This window comes from Pelophylax lessonae (assembly GCF_965119305.1).
Source record: "Pelophylax lessonae genome assembly, chromosome: 4".
Classification (NCBI taxonomy): Eukaryota; Metazoa; Chordata; class Amphibia; order Anura; family Ranidae; genus Pelophylax; species Pelophylax lessonae.
The window spans coordinates 456,350,602-456,367,251 of NC_138771.1; the positions used below are offsets into that span (position 1 = coordinate 456,350,602).

Consider the following 16,650-nt stretch of genomic DNA (forward strand, 5'->3'; position numbering starts at 1 on the left):
AAGGGTTCCTCCATTGAAAAAAAAAAAAAAAAAAAAAAACCCCTTGTTAACCTTGTAGGGTTAGGACAAATCATTTAACACTAACTGGGGTGCTTACAATAGTCAGCTTTTATTTCTCCAAAAGGATTTTAGTTTTTTTGTTTTTTTGCTGTAACTGCTTATAAAGTGTGAAAGGGTATTTGGCTTCAATTTGTTAGTGTATGTAAACAATTTTTCCTTACAGATTAAAGAACAAAGGTACCCCCTGTTCTCCTTCATCCACAGTATAGGCACTCTGTTACAGGAGGTGTGTTACAGACCAGATCACCAGGTGAAAACAGAGGGAAAAAAAACTAAATAAAAAGAAAACCAATGCAGTAAACACATCTAATGATTGGTAAGCTGCAATATATTACATTTTTCTTTTGGGTTTACTACCACTTTATGTTACTCCTCCCACTATTGGCACAAACTCATGGTACAACCTTGGTACACCTGAAAACCTTTTTTTTTTTTCTTGCCATGTAAACAATTTACATTCAGAGGTTAAATGCCTATCCCTCTTAAAAGTACAGATATGTTTGAGATGTATTTAAACATTTCTTTTTTCTATTTGGACACACAGAAGTGTATTCATAAAACTAAAACACAGGACAAAGCTTTAAGTGATTTGGAAAATGTTCAGCACGATTCTCTTGTATTCTCGACGGAAGTTCTTATTCAGTGCCCCATAGACCAAAGCATTGAGACAGCTGTTAAAATATGCCATAAAGTAGCTGGCCACAAAGAACCAGCAGGGGATTGAGTCTCCTAGGTGTGGGCTTAAGGCCACCAAGAGTCCAATGATGTTCAAAGGTCCCCAGCACACTGCAAACAACACAAAGACTATGAACATGGTGATAAAACTGTGTATACTATATGGCCATGTCTGCACCTGAACGTTCCTTGACGGCTTGACCCTGTGTCGGACATCAAGGACTGTCATCCATATCCGTAGGTAGCAAAAGCTGACCACGCTGATTGGTAAAAAGAAATGGAAGATCACAATGGCAAGGGTGTAAAAAGAACTAACAGACTGTGAAAACGTGCAGGAAAACACGCGTGGGTCATAGCGCAGTGATCCCACAAAGAGATTTGGCAAGATGGCTGCTAGGGCCAGCGTCCATACCAGTCCTACATAGATTACAGTGCTGGTGTTGGAGAAGAGGCGAGAATAGTAGCTGTTGTGGCAGATGTAGCAGTAACGATTGACAGCAATTCCGGTGATGTTGAAGACTGAGCTTATTACGCTGAGTCCCATAAAGAAGCCGCTCAGTTGACAGTGAATATGGCCCATTTTCCAGCCTCGGTTAAAGATTGCAAGAAGAACCAGTGGATAGGGGTAACATGCAACCAGCAGGTCTGCCACGGCAAGGCTAACGACAAAAGCATTTCCTGCAATGGAAAAAGATCAACAAGTTATAATTGATATATTGGGCAAAACTACCTAATGGAATTAAAATGGTTCTAAAGGCTTCATTATTTGCATTAAGGTTAAAAACCTTCTTAGGGCAGCTCCCCCCCCCCTTTATACTTACCTGAGCTTGATCCCGATCCAGCACTTTGCACAAGAGCAGCGGCTCTCTTGGCTCCCTCTCTCCTCATAGGCTCAGAGACAGCAGCGTAAGCCATTGGCTTCTGCTGCTATCACTCACAACCAGTGAGGAGGGAGCGGGGGTTGGGAAGAGCCATGCTATGATCAGAAACGAGCCCGCATGTGTGCCCCATAGCAAGCGGCTTGTTATGGTGGGCACTCGGCAGGGGGAAGGAGCCAGGAGTGCCACCGAGGGACCTGAGAAGAGGAGGATTAGAGCTGCTCTGTGCAAAACCATTGCTGATCACTTTGCATTTTTTCATTTCTCCTTAGCTTTCTAAATAGACTTTAGTAGATAGACTTCCATCATCCAATCATGTACAAGCAAAAATTCATTTTTTTTCCCTGCATGTGTATTTTTTGCAAACTGAATTCTCACCATTTTCCCTAAACTAAGAGAATGTTCCCCTGCAAAGTGAACAACCTATTAACCTTCATGCAGAGTTACACTCAAAAGTGGAACTTCCCCTTATCTGTCTCCTCCCCCCCTCCGGTGCCAAATTTGGTACCTTTTGGGGGGAGCGGGTACCTGTTTTTGACAGGTACCCTGTCCCTACTACTGTCGGACCTCACCACGGTGAGGTACCTTAGACGTTCGGCCCGCTCCTCCTCCCTCCTCCTTCCTCTGCTTCTAGGCCAGTAAGAGAGTGCAGCGCACTTCACTAATGCACAGTAGGGATCCGGCCATGTAGCCGCAAGGCTTCACGGCCCGGGTTCCTTTATAGGCAATGGCGGCAACAGCATCCGACAGCCAATGGAAACATCGGCTGGGGTGCAGACATCGATGGACTCCAGGACAGGTAAGCGTCCGAATATTAAGTCTCCATTCACACTACCGCGACTTGTCAGGCGACTTGTCAGCCTGACAAGTCGCGGTCCATGCAGTGCTACAGGACCCGTTCTAATAGGAGCGACACAAGTTGCTCCGACTTAGAAAAAGGGTCCTGTACTACTTCAGGGCGACCTCGGAGCGACTTGCATAGACATTCATTATATGAAGTCCTCGCGGTGCACGCGACTTGTGAAGTCGCCCCCGAAGTCGTGCCGCTTCAGTGTGAATGCGGTCTAATAGTCAGCAGCTACAGTATGTGTAGCTGCTGACTTATGATTTTAATTTTTGGAACTTGGAGTAAGGGGGGGGGGGGGGGCAGAACAGCCCTTTAAGTAAAAGATACTCTCTGTGTTGTCAACCCAAGCAGAAAGTTAGGAAATAACTGAATTTCTGCCAGGGTCAACAGGTTTATATTCTATATTGTAAATTAACATATATTGCAGAGCTGTACTCGATGTTTTATGCTTTACCCAGACATATACTTTAATGTGCAGAGCCTAGATACCACTGGTAAACAGCTTCCGCTCTTCATTGAAAATAGGGAAAAAAATCTGCCGCACTCCAATTAGCTCTTCTTATAGTATTTTTAATGAATCAGTGCATTGACTGCATACAGTATTGTATCCAACCCAAGCCAGTCTTCCTTGACACATTTCACCACTTCTGTCCTGCTAATAAATCCCCTATCCTTGTGAGCAAGCCAGGAGTGGTGAAAAATGTCAAGGACCAGGCTGGTTTTGGGTTTGATACAATACTGTATGCAGTCTATGCACTGATTATTAAAAATACTGCAAGAAGAGCTAATTGGAGTGCAGCTGATTTTTCTTCCTATTTTCAATAAAGAATGGAGTTGGACTGTGATGGCTGGTGCCCGGTTGTCCATGTGCAGGAGAAGCCAGTTTTGAGCAGAGCTATGGATTTGTGTTTCTCTACTGGTAAACTGCTATCACTAGTGAGAGCAGTGAAGTATTATTTCTAATTGGTCCTTACTTTTGCAGATCTCTCCTTAGTAGTCAATGAAAAAAAAAAAAAATGCTGATTTTAAAAATTGATCTTGTAAATCTTTATTTTAACTGGCAGATTTAAGCAGAGCTCCACTCAAAACGGGAAGCTCTGATTGTTTGCACCCCCCCCCCCCCTCCACTGCCACATTTGGGTGGAGCATGTACCTGGTTTTGACAGGTACCGCTCCCACTTCCACCTCAGACCACTGTCCCTCCTTCCCACCACAGTCTTCTAGGACATATCACAGGTCCCAGAAGACTACGGGACCATTCACAAGGCGCAGCGCCGCTCGCACATGTGCAGTAGGAAACCAGTTGTGAAGCTGCAAAGGCTTCACTTCCTGTTTCCCTGACTTGCTATGCCGGTGCCGCACCCAAAGCTGATTGATGAATCAGTTTGGGTAAGGACATCGCTGGATCCCTGGACAGACAACTGTCCTTATATTAAAACTTAGCAGCTACAGTATGTGTAGTTGCTGACTTTTAATTTTTTGGATTTTTTTTTTTTTTTAACCATGGCCTTCCTGAAACAGAGAATTTTGTAATCAACCACTTCCACTTCAAATAGTCAATTAAATTCCTGGAAATTAGTATATACATTTAATAAATTAGGACAGCCTTTCTACCCTTGAGGAACCCTTGAAAACATTTTAAAATCTTGGGGAACCCCTAAAATAATTTTCTCATCTACAGCGTCCAATACATTGGTGTGATCAATGTGTTATATATATATATGAGTAGATATAGCAATAAATATGCAGCTATAACTAATATATTATAAAACAGGTTTGCATATTAAGGCCTCATTCACATGGACTTATCTATACGTACACCCATGCGAAGGGCCAGCTTCACAGACATGGGATACACAGGTGTTCAGTGTAGGCAGTCCCATTCATGTCTATTGAGATGCAGTGGCTGCATGGATACAGTCGCTGGTCCATATTTGACAGCAATGTGGGTGCTTGGCTGTCAAATTGGGGCAGGGGGCTTTGTTTATGGCCTAAATATCTAAGTCAGATTTAGAAAAGCATTGAATTTGCATCATTGCTCAGTGGTAACATTATCTTTTCATTGATGCTCATTGCAAAATTCCAACTTTCCATTGGTGCTCATGACAAAACTAACTTTGCATTTCTGTTTAGGGATAAACTGTAACTTTGCATTGATGTCCAGGGAAAAGAGCCGGTTCACATTAGCGCGACACGACTCCTTACTACTTCGGGGGCGACTTGTGCATTACATTGCACCACGACTTTGGAGCGACTTGCAGGGACTTGACATAATGGAAGTCTATGCAAGTCGCCCCGAAATAGTACAGGACCCTTTTTCTAAGTCGGAGCGACTTGTGTCGCTCCTATTAGAACGGGTCCTGTAGCGGTCATTGGACCGCGAGGGAGCGCGACTTGTCAGGCTGACAAGTCTCCTGACAAGTCGCGCTAATGTGAACTGGGTCTTAAGCTGAGTTCCAGGTATTGCTATTTTCGCATTGTTACATTGGTCCAGCTTGGATGATTTGCATTTATTGATAAAATGCAAAGCATTCTCTGAATGGCACCCATGCCAAGGAAGTGATCTGCTGTGACCTCCTGTGTACACGTAGGCAAGCCATAGGTGTTAATAGGGGAATGACTCCCGCAGCGCGATTGTAAGCAAGAGGGGAGCGGGGTGCCTTCTCAGCTGGCAGTACACAATGACTACTGTTAGCATCTACAGGTCGTTTGTACTGATGTCAGTAGATGAATCGACTTTCAGCCTGCCTGTACATGAATTGAATCCTGGCCAGTCCCTGCTAAACCGGACGAATTTCAATCCAAGTATGACTGACCTAAACAGTAGAGCAGCCGCTCAGCATGGGACCAGGAAGTCATCCGCAATCACAATAGCAGCGGTGTCTACTACAGCAATTTCCAGCCTCCATTGGGATCCCACAGGAATGACATATATATATATACTTACATTGCTCCAAGCTTGGCCAATATAATTATTCACAAATAGCCATTCCTGGAATTCAGCTTTAATTAGTCACTATCATTGTTTGTGACAAATGTCATGCTAATAGGGGCAGCTGCACTGGTCATGCCATCCTCTCGTTATGCACAGGAAGGCACTTAGCACAATAGTAAAGGTCCAAAACATCAGCAGTTCAAGTAAGTCACATCAGTCTTTAAAGTGTAGCACAAGTATGACAATCTGACCAGCCCCCTCTTACTACCCCCACATTCATTGCTGCAATGTGCCTTCTAAGATCCCCCATATAGTTTTTAGCCGACTCATGGCTTTACATTCATCTCCTCTTTTGGGACAAGCGGGGCCTGTTAGTTATGCCAGGGGAGGAGGAGAAAGTAAAGACAGACCTCCAGGCAGCTTGCTGACAGTCGTAGAAGCATAATTTTAGGGGTAAAAATTAAACTATTGTTTGGTAAATAAAAATCTTCTGCAATAGAGATGGAATGCTAGGGTTCTGCAGAACTCTGGTTTAAAAACCCTGAAGCATAGGTCAGGTTTCAATGGTAAATGCTGCACTTCAGAAATATGAAGATGCCAAAAGAACAATAATCAATGGTATGAAATCAATTTATCTTACACTTGGGGAGAGCTATGGGCAGGTAGTCTGTTTTTAAAATCTGTGAAAGTTAATGCTCAGGCAGTAGATCATGTGATCTCTGTTAAAGGAGAGGATCAGCCACACTGAACTCTGCTTCTGGCCAGCAAAGATCAATTGACTTGATGCCTAGGTTTTTGGTCACATGGCAGTCCAGAGGACCTTTTTGACCTTTTCTTGGAAATGAAATAGCCTTTCTATTACTCTTTTTCTATCCCAGCAATATTACTTTTGGGTCGATGTTCACTAACCTCATACTAAGCTTCCGGGTTCTGCATCCTTACCGTGGCATTACAAGGGTGACTTTTGTTCCTTTCTTTTTTGTTTTTACAATATAAAGAATGCAACATAAATAATATAACTCCATTGCAAGTGACTTAACTCAGAGACCCTGACAAAAGATGCTTCAATTGTCCCTACTTGAATTCATCACTTGATATACTGGTTGTTAAAGCCTATTTTTCCACAACTTGAAGATCTTTTCTGACAGATATAGTAACATTGCCTTCTGTTTTCAGCCAAAGAAATCACTCAGTGTCCCATGGTTACCTGCTATATTCCCAGAAAGCTATGTTTAGTTATCCTTGGCGGACAGCATTTCGAGAATGCATGCTGGGTGTTGGTTGCCAGAGTCAGTGAACCATACAGAGTATGTCGTTCTGTGTAAACTCTGCACACTGGATGAAACTAGTACTGCATAGTAGTTATAAAATATGGAATCATTTTCTATGTATTTCAAGAAAATATTTGAGTCCGGTAGGAATGAATGTGGATATTGACTTAAACTGCTATATTTTACATTTCTAAATGTAAAGGTGTTTCAGACTGTCTCAATCCTGTAGACCTATTGTAACTTTATTTTAATAACAGTTTTTTAAGTATATTAAACAATCCTATTAAGATTTTTCATAAATCTATTACTGTTGATATATTATTTGCGTTGTTTTCTCTTAAGTTCCCACTAGATGGGGCAATATGTTATATAGGTGTGTTATTCCCTGTTACTCCTAGAGGGAGCGCCATGTATATATTCATGATCCTTATGAGTTATTTAATAAAGTTATTTTTGTTGAAGAATTTTAATTAATATGAGCAGTATAATTTAGGTTTTGTGTATATATTACCATTGGCGGATATAAAGAATTGGTTTTAATTTTGGTATGTAAGGACTGAAATGTTTTGGATATCCTGACATGGCATTAATATAAATAGAAGGAAGTGAGATGTCTGGTCATGTGACCCCTGATGACATCATGTGACCCCTGATGACCTCATGTGACCCCTAATGACGTTGCTGACAAAACGCGTTGAGTGGGATTAGCGTGACATGTCACCTCTGCCATCTTAGAACGCAGGTGAAACACAGATTGGTGTCCCTGCCATGTAAACAAGCCCTTTTTGATCTGCAGCACCTGTAAGTGTTTTTAACTAGTGCGCAACGAATAAATGGTTTAAATACTACACTATGAAGGGTCTTTTGTCTTTTCCCTGATTACACGGTACACCACTCTGGAGATACTATCTGATTGGATTGGAGTGACACTGGAGAGCATCCATTTATAGGAGAGAAATCTCTCCAAATGATCCAATATGCATTCCATATGTCTGTATCTGGTGAGTAGGAAATCTCTCTGGTGGTGGTAGAAGATAACACAACCCACTTTTTTTCTGGGTGGAGGCACTAGAAAAGATCTCTACATCATTCTATTGGCACTATTTGGAGCACTTTGGTGGTCATGTATGGACACTTTCATGGTTTAAGTTTAACAAAAGCTGTTTTTCAAAGGCTTTTCATTTTGTCATTTCACTCACTTCAGGCTTGGTATGCCTTACAACCAGCTGCTTCACAATATTATTTGTATAATTTGTCACATTCAAATACAGTGATTTGTTATATTTCACAAATTTAATATTTATTTTGTACACATTGTGTGATAAAAATTGAATTTATCCAGAGTGCGCAGGTAGAGGATGTTTTTATATTTTTATGTTTTATATAATTTATTAGAACTGTGTGCTAAAAATTGCTAAAAACTACCTGCTGTAATATGGATGATTAAAAGTAATAAGCATGCTTCTGTCCCATAAATGTTTAAATGTGATTTTACTGAAGAATTTTAGCCACGCACTAAACCCAATTTAGATAACAGAGTGACTTTAAAGCCTCGTACACACACGTCGAAATCCGGCCGGGAATTTTCGTCCGACCGATCTGCCGATTTTCGGCTTGTTAGTATGATGCTTCCGACAACCAACTCCGACTTTTCGGCCGAAAAAAAATTCTGGTGTGCAGGCTATAAAATTTTTGTCCTCCGTCAAAACACGTCCGATTTTCGTGCAGTCAGTACAGATTTCGACAGGGAAAAATCTTATGAGCAAGACTGGGCATGCTCAGAGAAGAAAGAACACAAAGAAAGCAAACCAACACATGACATCACTTCTGAAGTAGAATTTTGTTGTGCGAGAAAATTTGTGTGCAGTCTAGGCACATTCCAACCAACAAAACACAACTCTGGACAAAAGACGGACGACCGGTCAGCGGAGATTCGTTGCGTGTGTATTAGGCTTTAGTCTCCAAATTGCAAGCCTCCTTTATAAAAAAATAAAATAAAGCCTCAAAAGAAGTTAAAATATATACTTTACAACCAGCTTCTACAAGGAAGAGGGTGACATCATGATTTTTCCATTGACACATTAGAAACATGGAGTATTCCAAAATCCATGAGAATATACGTTTATACAGTGATTCTTGTGAGATTTGGGATGCTTGACATTCCCAGGATCTTGCCAGGAGAACCTTGACATTAACAATAGAAGTCAATTGTAAGATATATTTCTTAATATAAACCAAGGCCTTGTAATTTTACCAGTGACACCGGTGTACATTTAAATACCCCACACAATGGGGTTGATTTACTAAAATTGGAGAGTGCAGAATCTGGGGCAGCTATGCATGATAGCCAGCCAATCAGCTTCTAACTTCAGCTTGCTCAATAAAGCTTTGACAAAGAAACCAGAAGTTGATTGGTTTCTTTGCAGAGCTGGACCAAACTTTGCACTACCTAGCATTAGTATATCAACCCCAATATGTCAAAGGTTTTAAATATTATTCAGTTGCAATGATATTTATGTTATGTCAGTTTTGATGACCTGTAAACCATGTTATACAAAAATTTTCTGACTGAAGACACTAGAATTGTATGAGAATGACCTGCATTATCGTGATTTTTATTTCCTGAACTTGGGAAACGAAGATAATCTGAAAGTCGAACAAAGCACTTGTGCAAATCCTCTCTTTTGAAGCCTTAATGCTCCATCAGTGGAACGTAGCGAACTGTCAGCATTGGACTTCTTCTATGTGTCCATCAAGTGATCGATTACTTGGATCTCAGCGGCTAATGAATACTAATCCCTTGTTCTCGTTGTGTCACTCCGCTTTGGGATGAGAAGTTGAACAATGTTCATGTTTATTCAATGCAGATGTGTCATACAGTATAAACACAACTGATATCAAATAGGTTTTTCTGTTGTATATCTTATTGTATAGACATGGAAATTTCATCAACAGGACTTGATGAGGACTACCGGCTCTTCAAATCTCACAGGTATTTATCACACTGTTTCAATGTTCTCACCTGTAACAACCAAACTGATTTGCTATACCATATTGCTCTGTATACATGGAATATGGCTGCTGTGGGTAACAATTACAGTTCAATTTTCAGCTATTTTGATCAAAGTCCACATCCTGGTTCTAAAGATAAATGCCCTCACAGCTGATAATGTAGAAAAAAAAAAAAAAGCCATTGCTGCAATTCCTACCTGCTGCCCCCACTCCAACACTATCTTCTCTATATATTTCAGTTAGTTCAGCAGCTGCCGTCCTATTTCCAGATCAAATGATGTTCAGCCTCACTCAACCCAGAAGTCTGTTTACAAGGAGCCCTAATGTATTTTGAAGCCATGTGTTTGGTCCCCTCCATATGCATCAGCATTTTCAGATCAATGTGGCGTGAATTGTCTTGGGCCCATGACCTAAACACTGTGCTATATTCTATGCTGGCCCTAAATAATTGGTTGGGGGGCAGACTGGTGTATTTTATGCTGGACATGTGCAATATTCCACAAAACTTGTCACCACTATTCAGGGGGACTTTGCATGTAAAGTTCATCTACTGCCAACTTTTTTTTTTTAATGGGTCCTGAGAAAGTAGCTTTAGCCTGAACAGTGCGTAGACCTTGGCATATTTGAGATTGTACTGGCCCACTATTATTAAAGTGTAAATGTTGGGGGTTGTTGCTGTAGCTTTGATACACATAAGTCCATTTGTTTTTTAATGATAAGAGTCCATTATATTCTTTGTTACCTTATATATAGGTAAATGCAGTCAGGCAAGCCCTTCCACTAGATAATTGTTGGTAAATCCAAAGTAGATTCTACAGTCAAATAATTATGTATGGTCATTTTAAGACATAGCTAGATACTGTACATAGATAAAATACAGAGACACTGTACATAGATAATATACAGACAAACAGATAGATACTTTGTAAACAGTTACATTTTTTTTTTTAACTGTAATAATTATTTCACAAGAGTCTAGCAATCATAGTAATAATAATATTTTGTAAAATGTTTTTTTTTACCCGCTTTGCGCAGTTTCTTGTTCCTGAAGACTGACGTGATGACCAAAAGATTGCCACAAATGTCACCGCTGATGGTAACAATCAGGATGGTGGTGAGAGAACTGATCATCCAAGTAGGGTAGTCATCATCTTCTTCCTGCACGTCTCCTGGGAAGTTCTTCTGAGTAGGGGCCCCTGGTTCCATTCCCCTGATCCCAGTGCATGCTCTCACTTACACCTATTTAATCCGTAGGGCTACTATATAGAGTGGATAGAGCAGGTGCTTCTCTGTCATGTTACTGACCGCACGAGCGATGCAATTCAGGAATGTGTAAAATATCCCCCCCCTTTCCAGGCATCACAGTATGGGTGGGATTATTCTGTGCTCCATTCAGCAGCTCACACTCCCTTTGAATAAAAAGCTATGTTGTGTGTATGTGTGTGAACTTTCATAAAAATCACTGGTCATTCCCTTCTCTACTAAACACTGTGCCAATGTGAACATTCTACAAAGAGCTAATAATCGTACCTAGAGCTACATTGTGAGCTCAATTTATTCCAAGTCTGTGCAGACAGCAAGCACAAAGTTTACATCTATCACCTAAGAAGTATGGAGATGTCATTGCTGTCCTCCTTTTGAAAATGTTTGGTTATCTGTCTTGGCATGGAATAGGCATTCTTTAAAAAAAAAAGAAAAAATGTCTCAGAAAAATCAGAGAATTCCTTATATCTAAACCTGTGCTTGGTCAGGGACTTAGAAAGCATTGAAGGAGAAGCATTAGCATGCCAGCAAGGGAACAAGCGTTCTCAAAACGAAACATCAGCAAGGGCGCTGACATAATTCTTTCATGACAGGTGCACTTTAAAAGGATATGTAAACTCGACAATGCGTTTATGTTTTTTTACATTTGCAGCTGTCATTTAAATAATATTTGGGGGGGGGGGGGCACATGCGTGCAGCTGTAGATGGTGGAAGCTTAGCCCTGCAGCTCCGCCACTATCTAGCCATCCGTAGCTGAATACAGCTGAAAAGGGGACCGGGCTGCTTGAAGCTCCCAGCTACCTATGGCAAGTAGGAAGATAAAGCCTTCACACGCAAAGCTGCAGGAGGAACACACACAGGCTGTCAATGCAGTCAAGTTGGTGGCGGCTGCACAGCCCTGCTTCCAGCTCCCACAGCCTCCAGAAAAATCTCCTGGCTTAAAAGGCTGATGAGCACTCCCTGCATTCAGATGAACCTATTACTACCCACTCTATGCCACCTGTGAACTGTAAGGGGGATTCATCGGTGGGAGATTTCCTTCAATCCACGGGTCCTTTTTAGAGAGCACCATGGGGGAAATAATGACCAGCCAAAGAAGCTTCTAGGCTTTTCCTGAGATCCTCTCCACACACTCCCAACCACCGCAACCTGAGAACTAGGGGGATCCCATTATCTTAGCTCGCTTCTCCACACTATTGGAGCAGGCCCTTGAAAAGGCAAGTAAAAAGATCACTGTGGAGCTGAAACAGGAATTTAAAGTATTGGGGCGATGCATCCACGCTATAGACACCAAACTAGACTTAACTGTGAGCAGGACGAATCAAAAAACCGACCGTAAGTGCAACATCCAGGCGCAACACAGATACAGTTTTTGCATTCGAAGACTTCTGAAAACATTCACTGACTCACAAACTGCTGCTAAAGATCTTCTGGTTTTCCTAGTGCCAGACTTGCCTGAACACAAATTGGAATTGGGTAGAACTCATAGAGCATTGGCTCTACCTCATCTGAATGTCCCTCCTCGAGACATCATGGTCAAAACGCACTTCTACGCAGTATCATTGTAACGCTCCTGCGTTTTTGTAGTAGGCTGGATTTGCAGCTGCAGAATCTCCACTCAGTAGTCATGTAGAGATGTGTTGAATAACCAAATCCAACTCTCCAGACTCATCACTGTGGGCTTGTCAGCTTCAGCATACAGATATACACACTCAATAAGATGTTCCTGGAGTGATAGGATGTATATAACAGTATGAAGATGATGTGCTGAAGGGACAGGTGTGAACAGTGACAGAGATGGCAAGCACTTGATAGAAATGTTCAGGAGAGTATTAGATGGTATTAAGTAGAATGCAGATAGGTTAGTAATCGAGTATGGTAACAGGTGGTGAGGACAGCAGATGACAAATACAGGATAGACTAACCCAGTGCAAGGATAGATGGTAGTAGACTCAAGAGCTAGCAATCTATGTAACAGTGCAGATGATAGAATTAGTATGCATAGATAGTAACAGTCCTTATGTGCAGAGGTAGATAGTGTAACAGTCCTTATGTGCAGAGGTAGATAGTGTAAGTAAGGTTATGGAGGATTCCCCTGTGGGGTACTTATCACTAGTAAAGTTAGTAGTAGCAGGGTCCAGTAGTAAGGGAGTGATCCAGTAGCGAGATACAGGGATCGGTAGCGAGGTTCCGGTCTGTTTCCAAGTAAAAGGGAATAGCTGGAGGTTCCGGTAGCAAGGTAAGCTTGTAAGCATGTGGACACACGGCAGGTTGAAGGAACGATGTGAGAGAGAACGCCGGCGGTTGAAATAGCCGCTCTGCGGCGCTCGGCGATGACGTCATCCGTCTTAAAGGTGTATGCGTACCACCTAATTAGAAAGGTGGGACGCATATTTGAAAGAAAAGTGGAAAATAAGGGTACCAGAGGTACCAGAATCTTACAGTACCCCCCCCCCTCCTTAAGGCCGGCTCCGGAAGGCCTATAGCACTGGTTTCTCCGGGTATTTCGAGTGAAATCTTCGTATAAGCCTAGGTGCGTGAACATCAGTGGTATCCAACCAGGTGTCGTCTTGGGGTCCATAGTTCTTCCATCTTATGAGATACTGGAGTCTTCCTCTGTGGATACAAGAATCCAAAATCTCCTTAATCTCATATTCTTCTCCGCCTTCAACTTGTACTGGAGGTGGAGGCAAGATGGTAGGCCTTATTCCCTGATTAGGAACATGGGGTTTCAGTAGCGACACATGGAAGATGGGATGGATCTTGAGATCTGCTGGTAAGGTGAGCTGTACTGCAGCTTTTCCAATAAGTTTCTTAATTGGGAAGGGTCCCAGAAATAAAGGTCCAAGCTTTTTGCTAGGGATCTTTAATCTTAAATTTCTTGTCGATAGCCAAACGAGGTCCCCAATAGCATACTGAGGAGAAGGTCTTCTACGTAGGTCGTAGTACTTCTTTTGTTGGCTATGGGCGTGTGAGATAGTGGTATTAAGTAAACCCAGAGAGTCCTTTATTTGGGTAAGATAGTCTGAGGCTACTGGGTTACTTGATGGTAGGATGCGTGGTGGAAGAAGTGTGGGATGAAACCCATAGTTCAAGTAGAACGGACTTTGCTTAGTAGTACTGTGGGTTGCGTTGTTATAAGCAAATTCCGCCAGAGGGAGAAGGTCCACCCAATCATCCTGTAGGTATGATGTGTAGCAACGCAGATATTGTTCTATACACTGGTTGACTCTTTCAGTCTGTCCGTTGGTCTGAGGGTGGTAGGGAGAAGTGAGCTTTCGCTCAATCCGTAATATTTGACAAAGAGCTTGCCAAAATTTGGAGATGAACTGTGAACCACGGTCGGATAAAAGAGTCTTTGGTATTCCGTGTAACTTGAACACATGTTTCATCAGTAGTTCCGCTGTTTGTTTGGATGAAGGTAGTCTACGGATAGCGATGAAATGTGCCATCTTTGTCAGGTGGTCCTCTGACACTAGAATGGTATTAAATCCTTTAGAAGGTGGTAGTTCTACTATAAAGTCTAAGGATACAACCTCCCATGGAACCTGGGGTATTGGTAGACTGCAGAGTAGACCAGATGGTTTTGTAGTGTCAATTTTGGACCTTGCACAGATGTCACATGAAGATACAAATTTTTGTACAGACGTCTTCATATCAGGCCACCAAAACTGTCTAGTAAGCAAATTAAGGGTTTTCGTCATACCCATATGTCCTGCCATGGGCACATCATGTGATAACTCCAAGATCTTGGTGCGCATAGTAGGAGGTATGTAGAGTTTGTCGTTGTAGTAGAGGAAGCCTTCTGCATCAGTACTTAGTTGTGGTGGAGGTGAATCCAATCTTATACTGTGCAAAATCTCTTCCTTCAGGGAACGAACAACCCCATTAATACTTTCATAGGGTATTATAGGAATAGAAGGGATTTCAGCGCAGTTATCTTCGGTTAATCGTGATAGCGCATCCGCTTTTTTATTTTTATCTGCAGGCGTGTAGGTCACTAAGAAGTTGAATCTTAGGAAAAATAATGACCATCGTACCTGCCGGTGGGAGAGAGTTTTTTAGTCTGGAGGTATTGAAGGTTTTTGTGATCTGTATATATTAGTATTGGTAACCGGGTACCCTCAAGTAGATGTCGCCAATTCTCCAGTGCCAGTTTTATGGCAAGCAACTCCTTTTCACCCACTGGGTAATTCACCTCTGGGCTGCTTAATGATTTTGAAAAGAAAGCAACTGGGTGGAGTGGTGAAGTATTTGTTGGTCGTGAAGAGAGAACTGCTCCTACTGCCATATTTGACACATCTACCTCCAGAATATATTGGAGGGATGGGTCTGGATGGCGTAGTATGGGAGCAGAAGTAAAGCTTGATTTTAACAAGCAGAAAGCTCGATTTGCTTCTTCTGACCATTTGAATGGTTTCTTTATACTTGTCAATTGTGTGAGAGGTCTCACAATGGCAGAAAAGTTCTTGATGAACTTCCTATAGAAGTTTGAAAATCCAAGGAATCGCTGTAATGCCTTACGAGTTGTTGGTATAGGCCAGTCCAGAATACAGGATATCTTGCTCATATCCATCTTAATTCCGGTTTTGGATATGATGTATCCCAGGAATAATATTTATTATTTACGAAATAGGCATTTTTTTAATTTCACGTATAGATTGTGTGCGAGTAATCTGGATAACACAAGTCTTACATGTTTTATATGTTCAGAGAGAGATCGAGAATAGATAAGTATATCGTCCAGATATACTACAACACAGACATCAAGTAAGTCTCTAAAGATGTCGTTTATGAACCTTTGGAAGGCTGCGGGAGCATTACACAACCCGAATGGCATCACAAGATATTCGAATAATCCGTATCTGGTTCTGATTGCTGTTTTCCACTCATCTCCGTCACGGATTCGGATTAGGTTGTATGCCCCTTTCAGGTCTAATTTAGAGAAGTAAGTAGCCCCACGCACTTGTTCAATGAGTTCAGGGATGAGCGGTAAAGGATAGCGATCCTTTATTGTAATCGTATTTAATTGCCTATAATCGATAATAGGCCTAAGACTTGAATCCTTATTGTGGACAAAAAAAAGTCCTGCAGCTGTGGAAGAAGTAGAGGGTCTGATGAACCCTTTTGTCAAATTCTCATCCAAGTATTCCTTGAGATGAGAAAGTTCATCCTGTGAAAGAGGATAAACATGACCGAAAGGCAATTTGCTGTTAGGGAGTAGATCGATAGTGCAATCATAATCCCTATGGGGAGGCAACATTTGGGCATTTTTTTCAAGGAATACTTCGGACAGATCCTGATAGCATAGTGGTGCAATCTCATCTGACACCACAGACAGGATCTTTCCATAAGATGGGAGGTTACACGTAATCTCACAATAGTGAGAAGGGAAAGACAAAGTCCGTTTTTTCCAATCTATGATTGGTTGATGTGTGTGTAACCAGGGGAGTCCCAAAATAATAGAAAAATGGGGTGAAGATAGTATATCAAAAGTGGTGGTCTCCATATGAGACTCGTTAGTAGTGACGAGGAGTGCTTGTGTCTGGTTGGTGATTGGACCAGAAGATAGTGGGATACCGTTAATGAAACTAACAGAAACAGGTTTAGGTTTTGAAATAATAGGTATTTTATTTAAGGTAACAAAACATGTATCAATATAGTTTCCACAAGATCCGGTGTCGATCATAGCCTTGGTGGTAATCCTAG

The 16,650-nt window shown here is 41.7% G+C and overlaps 1 protein-coding gene across 1 annotated transcript; it reads right to left on the reverse strand.

Moving 5' to 3' along the window:
* Positions 1 to 640: 640 nt before the first annotated feature.
* LOC309552702 (melatonin receptor type 1A-like) lies at positions 641 to 10,938 on the reverse strand (the record flags this gene model as incomplete). Its single annotated transcript, XM_082253628.1, has 2 exons — positions 10,701 to 10,938; positions 641 to 1,413 (listed from the first exon to the last, which is right to left on the reverse strand). Exons 1-2 carry the CDS (start codon positions 10,882 to 10,884, stop codon positions 641 to 643), a joined length of 957 nt encoding a protein of 318 aa, XP_082109754.1. The 5' UTR covers positions 10,885 to 10,938.
* Positions 10,939 to 16,650: the final 5,712 nt, after the last annotated feature.